The 18,199-nt window shown below is 43.2% G+C and overlaps 1 protein-coding gene across 3 annotated transcripts in view; it reads right to left on the minus strand.

The window, feature by feature from the left end:
• Positions 1 to 18,199, minus strand: part of LOC124794863 (tyrosine-protein kinase transmembrane receptor Ror-like) — a 659,017-nt gene that overhangs the window by 92,217 nt on the left and 548,601 nt on the right. For all 3 annotated transcript variants that reach the window (XM_047258536.1, XM_047258535.1, XM_047258538.1), the window contains exon 5: positions 5,571 to 5,754. In XM_047258536.1, the coding sequence (XP_047114492.1) occupies positions 5,571 to 5,754 (184 nt within the window). The remainder of the gene's footprint in view (positions 1 to 5,570; positions 5,755 to 18,199) is intronic.

Raw genomic sequence — 18,199 nt, forward strand, 5'->3', positions numbered from 1 at the left:
TCATTAATGTACAAATTTTTTTACTGTTGTGTCTAAATCGTCACACTTTCTTTACACAAGAGGACTAGTTTCGACCACATCACTTATTCGTCTTCAGCCGATAGGCGTTACTGCAGTAACTCGACAATTCAATGAAACTGGCAAATTGGGATTTAATGAACTAAAGACTTACTGCGGTAATCACAACACTGTCTCATCGAAAGTATCCGAACACCTGTTAGTGCTGTTAGTACATATCAGTATCGGCTATCTCCGCCTATATGACGACTGGAACTTTTCTGGGGACATTTTCAGCGAGGTGTATGGATGACAGCCCATTCTTCCGCAAGTGTCGGAACAAAACGGGTAATGATGATGAACGCTAAGGTCTGGTGCGAAATCGACGTTTTGTCTCATCCCAAAAGTGTTGCGTAGGGTTCAGGTCGGTACTATGAACAGGCAAGTCTTTTTTTTTTTTTTTTTTTTTTTACTCTTATGGGACTTAACTGCTAAGGTCATCAGTCCCTAAGCTTACACACTACTTAACCTAAATTATCCTAAGGACAAACACACACACCCATGCCCGAGGGAGGACTCGAACCTCCGCCAGGACCAGCCGCACAGTCCACGACTGCAGCGGACCTAGACCGCTCGGCTAATCCCGCACGGCGCAAGTCCATTTCAGTTTCTATTCTGATAGGTTGCATTGTCACGCTCACACAAACGACGATTGTCTCCGAGCTGTGCATGTACCGTGTCCAGCGCAAAATACTGTGAAATGAGGTCACATCCTTTCTCAGTTAGAGTTTTCTGAATTGTAACAAAGGGACCTCATCATAGCTATAAAACACACACAAGGTCACAGGGTCACATATATGCCTTCTAAGGTGGATCATCAGTGAATGCATACAAGTTAACGTAAACAGAGCGCTACATATACGAACATGGCCATGATTTAAACTTTTTATTTCTGACTTGCAGTTGCGCAATGTGCTACATTTTATCCACTGACTGATAAGTTGGCATGAGGTTCCAAGTCACAATGAACACGTTTTGTAACAAAAATGGATAACTTGGCATGAGGTTCCAAGTCACAAAGAACACGTTTTGTAACAAAAATGTTTAAAGACTAGATAATGACAGCAAAATCCGTCAAAACCCGTTGTCAAACATAAAGAAGTATTTGTGCAATATTAGCTGTAGAAAGCTTTTTACCAAATAAACACTGTGGATCAGGACCTCTCTCTTCGCAGCATCTTGATAGACAGACGTGTCCTTGGGGTTGCAGAATATATTCTACGGGGATCCGATAGCACTCACGGACGACGAATTAGGCTGAGCTATATACGTTAGCCTATGAATCATTTATACGATATTTTACCAACGTAGATGTTTAATTATAAGAGCATCATGTAAAAATGTGAATAGCTCAGCAAAATCGTAGCTGAAAATTTTCGTTAGTGTTTTGTGCTCTTAAACTAATAAACTTGCATTTCCTTCAGGGATAACAAATGAGTCACTGCACCTCATGTTGTTGTTGTGGTCTTCAGTCCTGAGATTGGTTTGATGGAGCTCTCCATGCTAATCTATCCTGTGCAAGCTTCTTCATCTCACAGTACCTACTGCACCCTACATCCTTCTGAATCTGCTTAGTGTATTCATCTCTTGGTCTCCCTCTACGATTTTTACCCTCCACGCAGCTCTCCAATACTAAATTGGTGATCCCTTGATGCCTCAGAACATGTCCTACCAACCGATTCCTTCTTCTAGTCAAGTTGTGCCCCAAACTCCTCTTCTACCCAATTCTATTCAATACCTCCTCATTAGTTACGTGATCTACTCATCTAATCTTCAGCATTCTTCTGCAGCACCACATTTTGAAAGCTTCTATTCTCTTCTTGTCCAAACTACTTATCGTCCATGTTTCACTTCCATACATAGCTACACTCCATAAAATGCTTTCAGAAACGTCTTCCTGACACTTAAATCTATACTCGATGTTAACAAATTTCTCTTTTTCAGAAACGCCTTCCTTGCCATTGCCAGTCTACATTTTATATCCTCTCTACTTCGAACATCATCAGTTATTTTGCTCCCCAAATAGCAAAACTCCTTTACTACTTTAAGTGTCTCATTTCCTAATCTAATGCCCTCAGCATCACTCGACTTAATTCGACTACATTCCATTATCCTCGTTTTGCTTTTGTTGATGTTCATCTTATACACTCCTTTCAAGACACTGCCCATTCCTCCTCAATATACAGATTGAATAACGTCAGGGAGAGGCTACAACCCTGTGTCACTCCCTTCCCAACCACTGCTTCCCTTTCATGTCCCTCGATTCTTATAACTGCCATCTGGTTTCTGTACAAACTGTAAATAGCCTTTCGCTCTCTGTATTTTACCCCTGCCACCTTCATAATTTGAAAGAGAGAATTCCAGTCAACATTGTCAAAAGCTATCTCTACGTCTACAAGTGCTAGAAACGTAGGTTTGCCTTTCCTTAGTCTATCTTCTAAAGTAAGTCGTAGGGTTAGTATTGCCTCTCGTGTTCCAATATTTCTACGGAATCCAAACTGATCTTCCCCGAGGTCGGCTACTACCAGTTTCCCCATTCTTCGGTAAAGAATTCGCGTTAATATTTTGCTGCTGTGACTTACTGAACTGATAGTTCGGTAATTTTCACATCTGTCCACACCTGCTTTCTTTGGGATTGGAATTATTATATTCTTCTTGAAGTCTGAGGGTATTTCGCCTGTCTCATACATCTTGCTCACCAGATGGTAGAGTTCTGTCAGGACTGGTTCTCCCAAGGCTGTCAGTAGTTCTAATGTAATGTTGTCTACTCCCGGGGCCTTTTTTCGACTTAGGTCTTTCAGCGCACGTCATAGTACTTGCTCAAAGGCGCCTGCTTACGCAGCGCTTTCGTTTCGTCACAATACATTTTATTTTCTGTGGGTTGCATAGTCCAGTCACATTAGAGTGAACATCTGTCGAAAGCCTGAATAATCACCGCTGCGAAACGTACGGAAGAGAGTCAGTGGGGTTATGCAAAGTACCGACAGGGATGTACAGTCATGCCGAGTCTAGCGCCTTGGCCAGCTACGTTAGCTTTCTCGGTCAAGGATCCATCGCGCGAACAGCCCGATCGAGATGGTCTCACAGATTTTCGTTTGGTGGTCAAGGGAGTGCATTAAGTCAGCCTGGCTCTCGTCGAACATCGCACTTACACTACGAGCTGTGAGACACTTTGCATTATCCCGCTGGTAGATGCCATCGCGCCGAGAAAGAAACGAACTGCATGTGGGGGAGGACGGGGTCTCCAAGGATAGATGCATACTTGTGTTCATCCATTGTGCCTTCCAGCATGACGAGATCACCCACGGAATGCCACCAAAACATTCTCCAGACAGTAATGCTCCCTCCGCAGGGGTGCACCCTGACTACGATTCTCGCAGGGTGATTGCATTTAGACGTTTCACGCCGTGCCCGCATAAAACGCGATTGGTCTGTAAACGTCGCTTGTCGGCATTCAGAGACGTCTCGTTGTGGTACTGGTCCCAAATCCAACCTTTCTCTCCGATGAACAGCAGTCATCGTGGGTGAATGGTCAAGGTGCCTGCTGCGGAGACCCATATACAGCAATGTTCGCTGGAATGTCGTTGAGGAGACATTATTGGTAGTCCCTTGGTTCATCTGGGCGTACGTTGTTCAACAGCTGCACGTCTTTTCCCCAGTACACATCTCCGCAGCTGTTGTTCACCCTTGTCATCTTTGGTCCGTGGTGCACCACAATTTTCCGCAGCGCCCATTTTGGATAACGCCATTTTGCCATACACGATATACTTTAGCCTTTTCAGAAAATCTTCCAACCCTGACCGACAGATAATTGTCATTTAAATCGCTCCGTTCCCGCATCACGATAACAAACAACGCCTGCACTGTTTAAGAGTTTTTAACAATGTGCAACCCTGTCAGCAACCTGGGTACAGTTTGGTTTCTAATTGCAACTGCACTGTTTACCACATTTCTCCCCCCCCCCCCCCCACCCCCCACTCCCCAGAGACGCTTTATACACGGTGGTCCATTGATAGTGACCGGGACAAATATCTCACGAAATAAGCATCAAACGAAAAAACTACAAAGAACGAAACTCGTCTAGCTTGAAGGGGGAAACCAGATTGCGCTGTGGTTGGCCCCTAGATGGTGCTGCCATAGGTCAAACGGATATCAACTGCGTTTTTTTAAAAATAGGAACCCCCATTTATTATTACCTATTCGTGTTGTACCTAAAGAAATATGAATGTTTTAGTTGGACCACTTTTTTCGTTTTGTGATAGATGGCTCTGTAATAGTCACAAACGTATAAGTACGTGGTATCACGTAACATTCCGCCAGTGCGGCCGGTATTTGCTTCGTGATACATTACCCATGTTAAAACGGACCGTTTACCAATTTCGGAAAAGGTCGATATCGTGTTGATGTATGGCTATTGTGATCAAAATGTACAACGTGTGCTGACGCTGCATCACAGACAGGAGCGCCTGCGATGGTGTACTAAACGACGAACCTGGGTGCATGAAAGGCAAAACGTCATTTTTTCGGATGAATCCAGGTTCTGTTTACAGCATCATGATTGTCGCATCCGTGTTTGGCGACATCGTGGTGAGCGCACATTGGAAGCGTGTATTCGTCATCGCCACACTGGCGTATCACCCGGCGTGATGGTATGGGGTGCCATTGGTTACACGTCTCGGTCACCTCTTGTTCGCATTGACGGCGCTTTGAATAGTGGACGTTACATTTCAGATGTGTTACGACCCGTTGCTCTACCCTTCTTTCGATCCCTGCGAAACCCTACATTTCAGCAGGATAATGCACAACCGTATGTTGCAGGTCCTGTACGGGCCTTTCTGAATGCAGAAAATGTTCGACTGCTGCCCTGGCCAGCACATTCTCCAGATCTCTCACCAATTGAATACGTCTGGTCAATGGTGGCCGAGCAACTGGCTCGTCACAATACGCCAGTCACTACTCTTGATGAACTGTGGTATCGCGCTGAAGCTGCATGGGCAGCTTTACCTGTGCACGTCATCCAAGCTCTATTTGACTCAATGCCCAGGCGTATCAAGGCCGTTATTACGACCCGAAGTGGGTACTGATTTCTCAGGATCTACGCCCCCAAATTGCGTTAAAATGTAATCACGTGTCAGTTCTAGTATAATATATTTGTCCAATGAATACATGTTTATCATCTGCATTTCTTCTTGGTGTAGCAATTTTAATGGCCAGTAGTGTAACTTACCTACGAATTAGTAGGTACGATTCAATAGATGTGCAGCTTAACTGTTTGGACCTCGACACGAAACTCATCCGAATTTTGGTTCGTTCTTTATGAAGACTAATGGCGATCATTTCGTCCTATAATTGATTTCTAATGTGATATTCCAGCATCACCAGTGGCCTTGTCATTGGGCCGTAAATAATTCCCACACTGACAACCCATGGGGCACCGTGCGAAGAAAGTAAAGGAGCTGAGACTGCGGAGGACCTGTTGAAAACATCGAGGGAAAGCTAGTGACGGGACGTACCTTTGTAGACTTTGCCGAAGCAGCCCTCGCCGATCTCGTGCAGGAAGCTGATACTGTCCCTGTCCAGTAGCAGCGCAGGCGCCGGACACACCGTGTACTGCGGGTTGGGCGTGTAGCGCTCGGCCTCCAGAAGGCCCTTGCTGGCGCTCAGCGATCCCACGCCGGACACCACCACGCCGCCCGCCTGCACAAAGTACGCTCCAATGTACACAACAGCAAGCGCGAACACGCGCAGACGCACTCCACACACATATACACACACCCCTGTTTACGCTGCACCAGTGCAAGCTCAAACATTACTCTGTACCACAAAGCTGGCTGCCAATGCATTAACGCTTCAACAGCGTTTTATTTACCTTACTTCCATTTACGCTGATGGTACCACATACATTTTGAATGCTAAAATACGCACTAAGGAACGTCCACGCGGTTATTCATTATTGAAATCAGACATTTACGATAGCGAAACTTCCTGGCAGATTAAAACTGTGTGTCGGACTGAGACTCAAACTCGGGACCTTTGCCTTTCGCGGGCAAGTGCTCTTCCATCTGAGCTACCCAAGTACGTCTCACGCCCCGTCCTCACAGCTTTACTTCTGCAAGTATCTCGTCTCCTACCTTCCAAACTTCACAGAAGCTCTCCTGCGAACCTTGCAGAACTAGCGCTCCTGAAAGAAAGGATATTGCGGAGACGTGGCTTAGCCACAGCCCGGGGAATGTTTCCAGAAACGGATTTTCACTCTGCAGCGGAGTGTGTGCTGATATGAAACTTCCTGGCAGAGTAAAACTGTGTGCCGGACCGTGACTCGAACTCGGGACGTTTGCCTTTCGCGGGCAAGTGCTCTACCATCCTTTCTTTCAGGAGTGCTAGTTCTGAAAGGTTCGCAGGAGAGCTTCTGTAAAGTTTGGAAGGTAGGAGACGAGGTATTGGCAGAAGTACAGCTGTGAGGCCGGGGAGTGAGTCATGCTTGGGTAACTCAGTTGATAGAGCACTTGCCCGCGAAAAGCGAAGGTCCCGAGTTCGAGTCTCGGGCAGCACACAGTTTTAATCTCCCAGGAACTTTCATATCAGTGCACACTCCGCTGCAGAGTGAAAATCTCATTCTGGATTTACGATAATAATATTTATTGATACAACAAAAGTGTAGGGTGGTTCAAATGGCTCTGAGCACTATGGGACTTAACTGCTGAGGTCATCAGTACCCTAGAACTTAGAACTAACCTAAGGACATCACACACATCCATGCCCGAGGCAGGATTCGAACCTGAGACCGTAGCGATCGCGCGGCTCCAGACTGTAGCGCCTAGAACCGCTCGGCCACCCCGGCCGCCAAAGTGTAGGAAATAAACTAGTGAACATAATATGCAATTTATAAGTAAAATTAAGTCGAAGTAACTAACGCAGGAGTTAAATTCTCTCTTGCTGATAGCGTGGAAGGAGCGATGTGTTTTACTTGCTAAAAAAAAATTCTGTAGCCAAGATTCTTTTTCATTTTTGACAATCGGTTTCGACAGGTGTTTCTCTCATCTTCTGATGATCAAAGATTTTTTGTTACAAAGCGTGCTCATTGTGAGTTAGAATCTCATTCCATGGTGACGTAGTGGCGGATAAATTGCATCTGCACCGTATACCTCCTCTAAGGTGGTTCATCAGTGTATGTAACATAACACCAAAACGTAAAAGGATGTGCAAAAGTGCATTTTATTGTCTACTGTAATTTTTAAGACTTAAAAATCGTCTGTGAGCGCTACGTTTACGGACATGGCCAGGTGCACAAGAGGCGTTTTAGGTAAATGTTTTATTTATGACAAACGTTTGTATAATGTGCTACTTTTTATCCACCATTATGACAACATGGCATAAGGTTCTAACTTGCAATGAACACGTATTAAACAAAAAATTTTTAAGGACCAGAAGATGACAGTTGTTGTTGTTGTTGTTCTGGTCTTCAGTCCTGAGTCTGGTTTGATGCAGCTCTCTATGCTACCCTATCCTGTGCAAGCTTCTTCATCTCCCAATACTTACTGCAACCTACATCCTTCTGAATCTGCTTAATGTATTCATCTCTTGGTCTCCCTCTACGATTTTTACCCTCCACGCTGCCCTCCAATGCTAAATTTGTGATCCCTTGATGCCTCAGAACATGCTCTACCAACTGGTCCCTTCTTCTTGTCAAGTTGTGCCACAAACGTTTTTGGAAGTATTCCTCTTTTTAATACTGTTAATTCTGGCGTAATACCACATTGCTTTGCAGAATTACACTTTTTCTTTGTGAAAAGTACCACAATGTAGCACCACCACTGTTTATTTGCACCTTTCTGGTTATATACCTCACATTTGTTTTGTGTAGTGTTATCAACTTTACTGCGAGTTTTTCTTTGATCTAAAACTGTTCTCTTCATGTGCGATTCGTCAAACTGGAGGAAACTCAACACGTGAAAAAAGCTTTTGACGATGTCGAATGCTGGAAGGTGTTCGAAGTTCTTCTAAAAATAGCAGTAAGATATAGGGAAAGACAGGATATACACAATATGTGCAATAGGCAAGTGCGAACAATAAGAGTAGTAGACAAAGAATGAAGTGCTCGGATGAAAAGGGTGTAAGACAGGAATGTAGTTGGCCCTACTGTTCAGTTTACACATCGAAGAAACAATGACGAAAATAAAGAAATTTCAAGAGTGGGATTAAATTTCTGTGTGAAAGGAAGTCAACGATAAGATTCGCTGATGACATCGATTTCCTTAGTGAAAGTGAAGAAGAATTACAGGATCTGTTGAATGGAATTGGCTGAATAGTATAGAATATGGACTGAGAATAAATCGATGAAAGACGAAAGTAATGAGAAGTAACAGAAATTAGAACAAAGAGAAACTTAACATTAGAATTAGGGATCACGAAGTAGTCGAAGTCAAGGAATTAAGCTACCTGGTCAGCAAAATAACACAAGACGGAAGGTGGAAGTAGGACATATAAAGGAACAATTACTGTCAAAAGGGGCCTTCATTTGAGGAAGAAATTTATGAGAATATGCCTTTGGAGCACAGCATTGCATTATCATTAAACATGGCTGTGGGAAATCTGGAACAGAAGGATATCGATGCTTTTTAGATGTTGTGCTACAGACGAATGTTGAAAATTAGGTGGACTGATAAGGTAAGGACTGAGGACGTTCTCCGCAGAATCGGCGAGGAAATTAATATATGGAAAACACTGACAAGAAGGAGCGACAAGGTGATAGGAGATCCATTAAGACACCAGGGAGTCACTTTCATGGTCCTAAAGGGAACTTCAGAGAGTAAAAACTGTAGACAGAGATTGGAATAGATCCCACACATAATTGAGGACGTAGGTTACAAGTGCTACTCCTTGTTGAAAAGGTTGGCACAGTAATAAAATTCGTGGCAGGCCACATCAAACCAGTCAGAAGACTGATGAGTCGAAAAAAAGTCATTTTGGATTGGAGCATTATTTTATAGCAGCTTCTACGTCGCGGCTGTTTTTTGTTTTAATTATGGAACGTTCTTTGCAGACGCAAAGTCACATCGTTTTTCAATGAATAAAACAAATAGTGTAATGAGATCTAGAAATGGTGAGTCCCTTGCAAATCACAAAGTGTGTTGAGTGGTTGATAGAGACCAGATCTGACACCCAGGTCCAGCAGCACTTCCGGACAAGTTACAGAAACATCCACATGAAGAGGACGAGGTCCGGATATCCGAGCGTGAGTGACACAGGCGTGGAGGCGGTGCAACAGGCATTTATCCAGAGCTCAACTAAACCAACACGTCAAGCGTCTCGAAAGGTGCAGCTACCACCAATTACGGTCCACAGTGTGGTACACAAGAGGGTGCGGCTTTATGCTTATAAGATGCAACTGCTGCATGCACTTCCACCTGATGACAGGCCAAATTGTAAAGCATTTGCGGTTGAGATTGTGAGTAGCATAGACGGTGACGCAGAATATCTGAAAAAGATGATGCTCAAGGGCAAAATGTGCTTCATTGTGTCTGGAAGGTAAAGCGTCACATCATGAGAATTTGGGGCTCTGGAGGTCTCCACTTAAGCATGGAATTGGTGAGCTACAGTCCAAAGGTAGACGTGTTGTGTAGTCTATGACCCTGTGGTGGGACCGTTTTTCTTTGCAGACGCGCTGGTTGCCTCGCTTGTTTCAAAAAATGGCTCTGAGCACTATGAGACTGAACTGCTGAGGTCATTAGTCCCCTAGAACTTAGAACTAGTTAAACCTAACTAACCTAAGGACATCACAAACATCCATGCCCGAGGCAGGATTCGAACCTGCGACCGTAGCGGTCTTGCGGTTCCAGACTGCAGCGCCTTTAACCGCACGGCCACTTCGGCCGGCGCCTCGCTTGTTTATCTGGGCCTGTTGGAACGGACTGTACAGGTCGAACAATTGCAGTCTGACACCATGCTGCTGAAGAATGGTGCCCTTCCTCCCTTCTTCATTGGGCATGTAACACTTTCCTGCCGATGTGCTCTTTGACCATTTATTATTGTATATATACTTGCTTTTATATTTATGTAAATTTATATGTACACGATGTATGAATTAATTTGTTTATTTTTCTGTATAATCAGTTATGTATATTATGTGAATATCGCTCAGTAATCGCTGAGGGAATGTTAGGAAAACGTTAGGTTTTTGTCAACGAATAAGTATCGTTGGAGTAGCGGCGTCTCTGGACGCGGGAGGATGTTACGTCAGAGCGCGCGCTACACAGAGAGAGGACTCTGCTGTGAGACTTGGTGAAGTGCGGACGCATGGATGGCGTGCGCTGTGCTGGAGGAGTGATTGTTTAGCGGCACGTGGCAGGAAAAGAGCGTGGGCGGTGGAAATATTGGCTGCAGCAACATCAAGAAGTCGCCACGCCAATATCATTGCCAGTAACTCAAAACTGTTTACCCGTGATTCTCCTAAAATCATTCACCAAGTCGGTTCCTGTCCTGTCCTATTGTTACAATAATCCAAGTACCGTTTATGAAAAATGAAAATTGCAGTGCCAGTTAATTTTGCTTATGAACTAAATGATTCAGTTAGATTAAAGATTTGAACTTGAAGCATTCAGTAATTTCAGTCTCATTAACTTTAAATTTGAGCTTTAATCTGAGGCGGTCTGATTGCTGCAAATCGTAAATCAACTAATCACATTAAAATGATTCCTGGCACTATGAACAAAAGCACTAACTAGAATTAATGATTCCATGCAAATATCAGTGATTATTGTAATTTGTCTGATTGCTGCAAATAGTAAATCAACTAACCACATTAAAATGATTCCTGGCACTATGAACAAATCACTAACTAGAATTAATGAGTCCATGCAAATAACAGTGATTATTGTAATTTGTTGTTAGTAAATTTCTGGTTCACATTTTGACTTGCAGTCGTGCTAAAGTATAATAATTACCTTTTCATACAGTAATCATCAATTTCTACTTCCCTGTTCAGAAGTCAATAGAGTTTCTTTTAATTATTTTTTACCATTTTCCAAAATTCATATGAAAATAGTAGACGTTATTGTGAGGTAGCGCCATTGTCACTTACAACAGTAAGTAACCATTAATCTAAGTGTTATCTTGTATGTTTTCAAAATTTCAGCTATATTAGTTAATGATATTTCGAGTGCAAACTATTTTCTTTCTCGCTTTGTTACGTAAATGTTTAAATTGTTTTTGCTAACGTGCGTGCAGCCCTCTGTTGCCGCGCGTTTTCGAGTAATTCTCGACCGACTGTTCGGCTCATTAATTCACCTACCGAACAGAAATTTTGCCCAATTGGGCTGGTGACCGTATTTATTTTAGCTATAATTATTTCAGTAACTCTTATTATTCTGTTCCGATCCACTTGGTACCCCTTCTCGTTGGCACAGTACATGAATGACAGCACAAACCTTTCGAACAACCATACTAAATTTTACAGTAATTAAGTAGGCGGAATAAGTTGTCCTAGAAAGCATCTTGTTGTTAACCTTCCCCTCATTTATCGACTTTATATCGAATCTTCGGAACGATAGCCTTTTCAAAATTTTATTCCAATTGTTTAGGCACAAGCTTACACGGTCATATATTTCTAACATTGTCGATAGAAGGGAAAGGGGACGTTAAGGCCTCGTTCGTTATGAAGCGTTTCGATGACACATTACCAGCTCGTTGGATTGACGGAAGAGAACTCATTTCCTGGCCCCCAAGGTCTGCACACGTAACCCCATTACTTTTTTTCCATCAGGTTTTGTGAAGGATGCCCAGTGTGAGAACTGCAGGAATTGTCAGCTCGCTTCAGAGCAGCAATTGCACTCCTCTATGAGCGCATGTTAAGTCGGATGTCGGAAGAACTGGAACATCGCTTAGATATCCTCTGGAACACAGGTGATTCACACAGTGATGTCTGTTAAACGGATTCTAAAACTTTAGGTGTGTGTGAACATTACGCCACAAATCGCAGATCTATCCCTGTTTCTGCAATACACGCGAGAAAAGTTGAAAAGATAATTTTGGATCACCCTGTACTGTTCCGTTACAGTGTAGCAGCAAATTAATGCGCACTCACGAACACGCAACAGAATTCGAGACGGTCGTTTCAAGCAGTTCGTTGCTCCCAGAGTTCGGGGATGCGTGTGTTTGGAGCGACGCGTCCATTGCAGCGTTCGGATGTATTGCGCACAGCGGATTTTGCATGGGATTACGCAGGACCGAGCGCCGACGGCTCAGGAACGCTCGCTTTCGCTTTCTAGTCGGGCGTAAACCAGTGAGAGTAATCCATGCATGTGTTTGAACAGGAACAGCAGTCCGAGCGGATACATTAATACTTGCTAAAAGTGAAACGTCTGGACTGCTTTGGGATATTATGTTCTGAAGAAAAAAAGTAATGGTGGGGGCGAGTGCAGCAATAGGACGAACAGCTTTAGAAGACAGATACTGGTCACAAAAATTCAAGGACGTGACGCTTTGAGATTTTTCTACCGCTGTCACATAACGGTTTAAGCAAGTTTTTAGTTGGATATATAGTAACGTCCTGACTTACGTTATCTCGTTTTACGTAAATCCGAATTTCCGCGTTCGTCTCCTTGAGCGCCGCGCGCCTCTGTTACCCCACTCCGCCCACAAAGTTCGGCTTACGGCAGGTTCGGACGTGTCTCGTGCGGAATAGTTTTATCGACAGATCTGGTGTGATTGATAGTTTCTTTGTCTTCCAAACGAAGTAGAACTGATTCATCTGTGTCAAACACGAAAAGAAAGTCGTTGTCTTCGGAACGTAAACTTAATATTACCAAATACTTCGATGCAAAAATGAAACTGGCAGGGAAGTCTGCTCGAAGCGAATCAACAGTCAGAAGAATTATAAAAGGTGAAAAATTCTCTAAGCTGTAATAATGTTCCTTTCTTAAATTGAAGTATTATCTGTAAACGTCATTTTATTAGCGCATAAATGTAAACAATGTCAAAATTATAATGTGATGAAGTGCCTCGCTTAAACTGCTTGCCACTTGGCAATTGGACTGTATTTAAGCGTGTGGCAAGCGTATTTCTTTACGTTTTGCGCGAGTGCACGAAATTTATTTAATCACCTTTTAATTTCCGTAAATTATTACAAGCCAGTTATTGAATGTTCGTTATACGATTTTAATCAGTTGTGCGTCTTGAGAAATGATTGTTCCCGAAATGAAATGACTAACGGTGTTATTTGTGTTGGTATTCTTAATGTTATAAATTTAATCATTTTTCTTAAATTATGGCACCAATTCAGTGAGTTTCTAGTAGTTAACGATGATGATTATGTAAATAATAACTAAATACGTAAAGCAAACATCTTACTTCCAATACCATTATTCTGAATTCTCTTGGTACTTGTTAAAGGTATTTATGATAGAGTGTTTGGAAAATTATCCCTTCCTAAGAGATTATTTTAGATATACCGGGTGATCGAAAAGTCAGTATAAATTTGAAAACTTAATAAACCACGGAATAATGTAGATAGAGAGGTAAAAATTGACGCACATGCTTGGAATGACATGGGGTTTTATTAGAACAAAAAAAAAGTATTGCTAGACGCGTGAAAGATCTCTTGCGCGCGTCGTTTTGTGATGATCGTGTGCTCAGCCGCCACTTTCGTCATGCTTGGCCTCCCATGTCCCCAGACCTCAGTCCGTGCGATTATTGGCTTTGGGGTTACCTGAAGTCGCAAGTGTATCGTGATCGACCGACATCTCTAGGGATGCTGAAAGACAACAGCCGACGCCAATGCCTCACCACAACTCCGGACATGCTTTACAGTGCTGTTCACAACATTATTGCTCGACTACAGCTATTGTTGAGGGATGATGGTGGACATATTGAGCATTTCCTGTAAAGAACATCATCTTTGCTTTGTCTTACTTTGTTATGCTAACTATTGCTATTCTGATCGGATGAAGCGCCATCTGTCGGGTATATTTTGAACGCTTGTATTTTTTTGGTTCTGATAAAACCAAATGTCATTCTAAGCATGTGTGTCAATTTGTACCTCTCTATCTACATTATTCCGTGATTTATTCAGTTTTAAAATTTATACTGACTTTTTGATCACCCGGTGTGTGAGATTGTTCAAGCTCAGTGAGATTTGAAAAGAATTCTCGTTAAAATTTCCAACTGTTAAATAATTTTTGTGTAAAAAATCTTTAACTGTGATTGGTGGTGCTGTTGTTACCCTTGGGTTCACCTCCCACACGCCGCCCTTGTGCTGGACTTTACCTTCTGCCTGGTAAAACCCTTTGCATTGTGAATGTTTAATGCCAAAAGAAAGGAATTTATGAAAATCTGTAATGTATTGGTTTGCAGTATTGTAGTAATAAATTTATGAAGATATTATTTTACAGAAACAAACGATGTTCAAGTTGCTATCCAGTACTTCCATTAGGACCTGTTCATTTTGTCCTCTCATTAATGAACATCCTTGTTAAGGCAGTATTAACAACACTTAAAGCTTACTACACGTGACGACTGTTTGAGCATCTACACGTGCATTTAGCTATGATGCAAGACAATAAGCTCTCTGTTAAAGACTCGAAGCAATTCAATGTTTTAGATACCGCGAGAATTACTGGACAGTCTTGGAATGAAATTTCACAAAAAAGCTTTAAAAGGTGCCTGGAAAAAACTGCGTGTATTTCTTTTCTTCACCACTAAAACCCAGGGGTAGTCAGCAACAGATACTGATCAAATTGAAAATGCGAATCAAGAAGTGGTCGATGTAGCCAGGAAAATTTAGAGGTGGATAGTGATGACGATCAAGAACTACCTGGGTTTACAAAATCGGGAGCAAAGAATTAACTAACTTACAGAAATGCATGAGCAATAGCAAGACATTGTACAACCTTTTTCTTTATACCCAACTGAATAAGAAGTTCAAATGAGCGTTGCAAACTTCAGACAAAGCATCAGTTCAATTAAAAAGGGGTTAAAATTTTAGAAAAATAGATTATAATGAAATGAGCAATTCTGCAACAAAAATCGAAATAAAAAATTTACCAGCGTGCTACGAGGAAACTTAGCTTTTATGAAGCCTTCTGCGGCACAGTAACTTAGGTTTACATTACAACAGGGGTTACAATACTGTTCTGTAATATAATTAATTGTATTGTTCAACGTTTTATTAAACATTTTCCTTCTAAATTATTTTGTTTCCTTCAGTCTCTGGTTCCAACTGAAAACAATTGTTATGCATTTATGTAAAAATTGGACCCCAACCTACGCGAATTCGACTTACATTTATCTGTCTGAGGCCATTTTTTCTTTAACCATCCCAAAGGTCCGAAAATGAATCATGCTGCGGCGTCTAAATATTTGAGGAAATCAAAGTCGTTTGTAGAAAAGTGAGTAACACACTATAAATCGCTTAAAAACGAGGATGACTTTGAAGAATATGACTCGATCGGTAAAGTGTCACCAAAAGTGGAAGAAAATTATAATTAAACTATTTTCCGGAAACGCATACTTAACATTGCATCAAGTGCAAGCATAGTTCACTTTGAAACAGCCGTCAACACAAATTAGACGCACGAGGAGCTCTCTTCCACGTGAATGCTTAGAAAACTTGCTTTCAAGCATATCTCGGAGATGCCAAGTAATTATCGATGCTACGGATGACTAGACATATTATTAACTGTAACTGGATTTTTCCTTTTGTTCAAATATGCTATGTAATCAAAAGTATTCGGACACCCCCAAAAATATACATTTTTTATATTAGGTGCATTGTACTGCCACCTACTGCCAGGTACTCCATATCAGCAACCTATGTAGACAACGTGAGAAGTTCAGAATGGGGCGCTCCGCGGAACTCACGGACTTCGAACGTGGTCAGGTCATTGAGTGTCACTTGTGTCACACGGCCGGCCGCGGTTCTAGGCGCTTCATTCCGGAACCGCGCGACTGCTACGGTCGCAGGTTCGAATCCTGCCACGGGCATGGCTGTGTGTGATGTCCTAAGGTTAGGTTTAAGTAGTTATAAGTTCTAGGGGATTGATGACCTGAGATGATAAGTCCCATAGTGCTCAGAGCCATTTGAACCATTTGTGTCACACGCCTGTACGCGACATTTCCAGACTCCTAAACATCCCTAGGTCCCCTGTTTCAGATGTGATAGTCTAATGGAAACGCGGAGGGACACGTACAGCACAAAAACGTACGGGCCAACGTCGTCCGTTGATTGACAGAGACCGCTGACAGTTGAAGAGGGTCTTAATGTGTAATACCCAGACATCTATCCAGACCATCACACTGGAATTCCAAACTGCATTAGAATCCACTGCAAGTACTATGACAGTTAGGTGGGAGATGAGAAAACTTGGATTTCATGGTCGAGTGGCTGCTCACATGTCAGATATCACGCCGGTAAATTCCAAACAACGCCTCGCTTGGTGTAAGGAGCGTAAACATTGGACGAATGAACAGTGTATAAACGTTGTGCGGAGTGACGAATCACGGTACACAATGTGGCGATCCGATGGCAGGGTGCAGGTATGGCGGATACCCGATGATCGTCATCTGCCAGCGTGTGTAGTGCCAATAGTAAAATTCGGAGGCGGTGGTGTTATTGTGTGGCCGTGTTTTTTATGGAGGGGACTTGCATTCCTTGTTATTTTGCGTGGCACTATCACAGCACAGGTCTCCATTGATGTTTTATTCACCTTCCCGCTTGGACTGGTCTGCACAGAGTCTTGACCTGAATCCTATAGAACACCTTTGGGATGTTTTGGAAGTCCGACTTCGTGCCAAGTCTCAGCGACCGACATCGATACCTCACCTCAGTGCCGAACTCCGTGAAGAATGAGCTATCATTCCCCAAGAAACCTTGCAGCATCTGAATGAACGTATGCCTGCGAGAGAGGAAGCTGTCATCAAGGCTAAGGGTGGGCCAACACCCAACTGAATTCCACCATTACCGATGGAGGGCTCCACGAACTTTTAAGTCTTTTTCAGCCATGTGTCCGGATACTTTTGATCATGTACTGTATGATGCATGTATATGTTTTAGTTTGTAATATGTGCTGGTGTACGATGGCGCCTGCACATAATGTAGCATAGTTTGCGGCGCAGGGGTTACGAGAGTATCAGTGGAGGCCAAAGACAAGACTCGCTGGAAACGCGCAGCCAACGTCCCCTCAGCCGCCAGTATTTAGGGTCACCGCGGCGGACTGGAGGGCCAGTTAGTTAATTCGTTCGATCCTGTTACGTCAGTTAGTTCGAGTCTGTACGCCGTGAGAGTCCCAGTGTGTCACCAAAGTCGGGCCAACACTGTGGTCGAAGCAGTTCTGTGGATAACGGTCATGTGGGCGAGATGGCGGAAATCCCGCACTGTGGTCACATTATGAGGTCGAGTACCCGCTCATATGCATGTCTGTCGTAGTAGGGTGCTCTGTTCGAACCACAATCTCACAGTACTACAAATCCCAGAGTCCAAAAGTTCTGCCCCGTTCAGACTCACTCACCTGGTGATTTTGGGCACTTTGACACCGACGAGGCATTGCTTGTACGTCGCCTCTTCGTCTGAGGGCTCTGCACCGACTGAGCGTGTTCTGTCATACAAAAGAGGGCGCTGCTGTGTGTACGCTACAGGCCATTAAAATTGCTACACCAAGAAGAAATGCAGATGATAAACAGGTATTCATTGCAGAAATATATTATACTAGAACTCACATGTGATTACATTTTCACGCAATTTGGGTGCATAGATCCTGAGAAATCAGTACCCAGAACAACCACCTCTGGCCGTAATAGCGTTCTTGATACGCATGGGCTTTGAGTCAAACAAAGCTTGGGTGGCGTGTACAGGTATAGCTGCACATGTAGCTTCAACACGATACCATAGTTCATCAAGAGTAGTGACTGGCGTATTGTGACGAGCCAGTTGCTCGGCCACCATTGACCAGACGTTTTCAATTGGTACGAGATCTGGAGAATGTGCTGGCCAGGGCAGCAGTCGAACATTTTCTGTATCCACAAAAGCCCATACAGGACCTGCAACATGCGGTCGTGCATTATCCTGCTGAAATGTAGGGTTTCACAGGAATCGAATGAAGGGTAGAGCCACGGGTCGTAACACAATTGGAATGTAGCGTCCACTGATTAA

This window comes from Schistocerca piceifrons, chromosome 4 (assembly GCF_021461385.2).
Source record: "Schistocerca piceifrons isolate TAMUIC-IGC-003096 chromosome 4, iqSchPice1.1, whole genome shotgun sequence".
NCBI lineage: Eukaryota > Metazoa > Arthropoda > Insecta > Orthoptera > Acrididae > Schistocerca > Schistocerca piceifrons.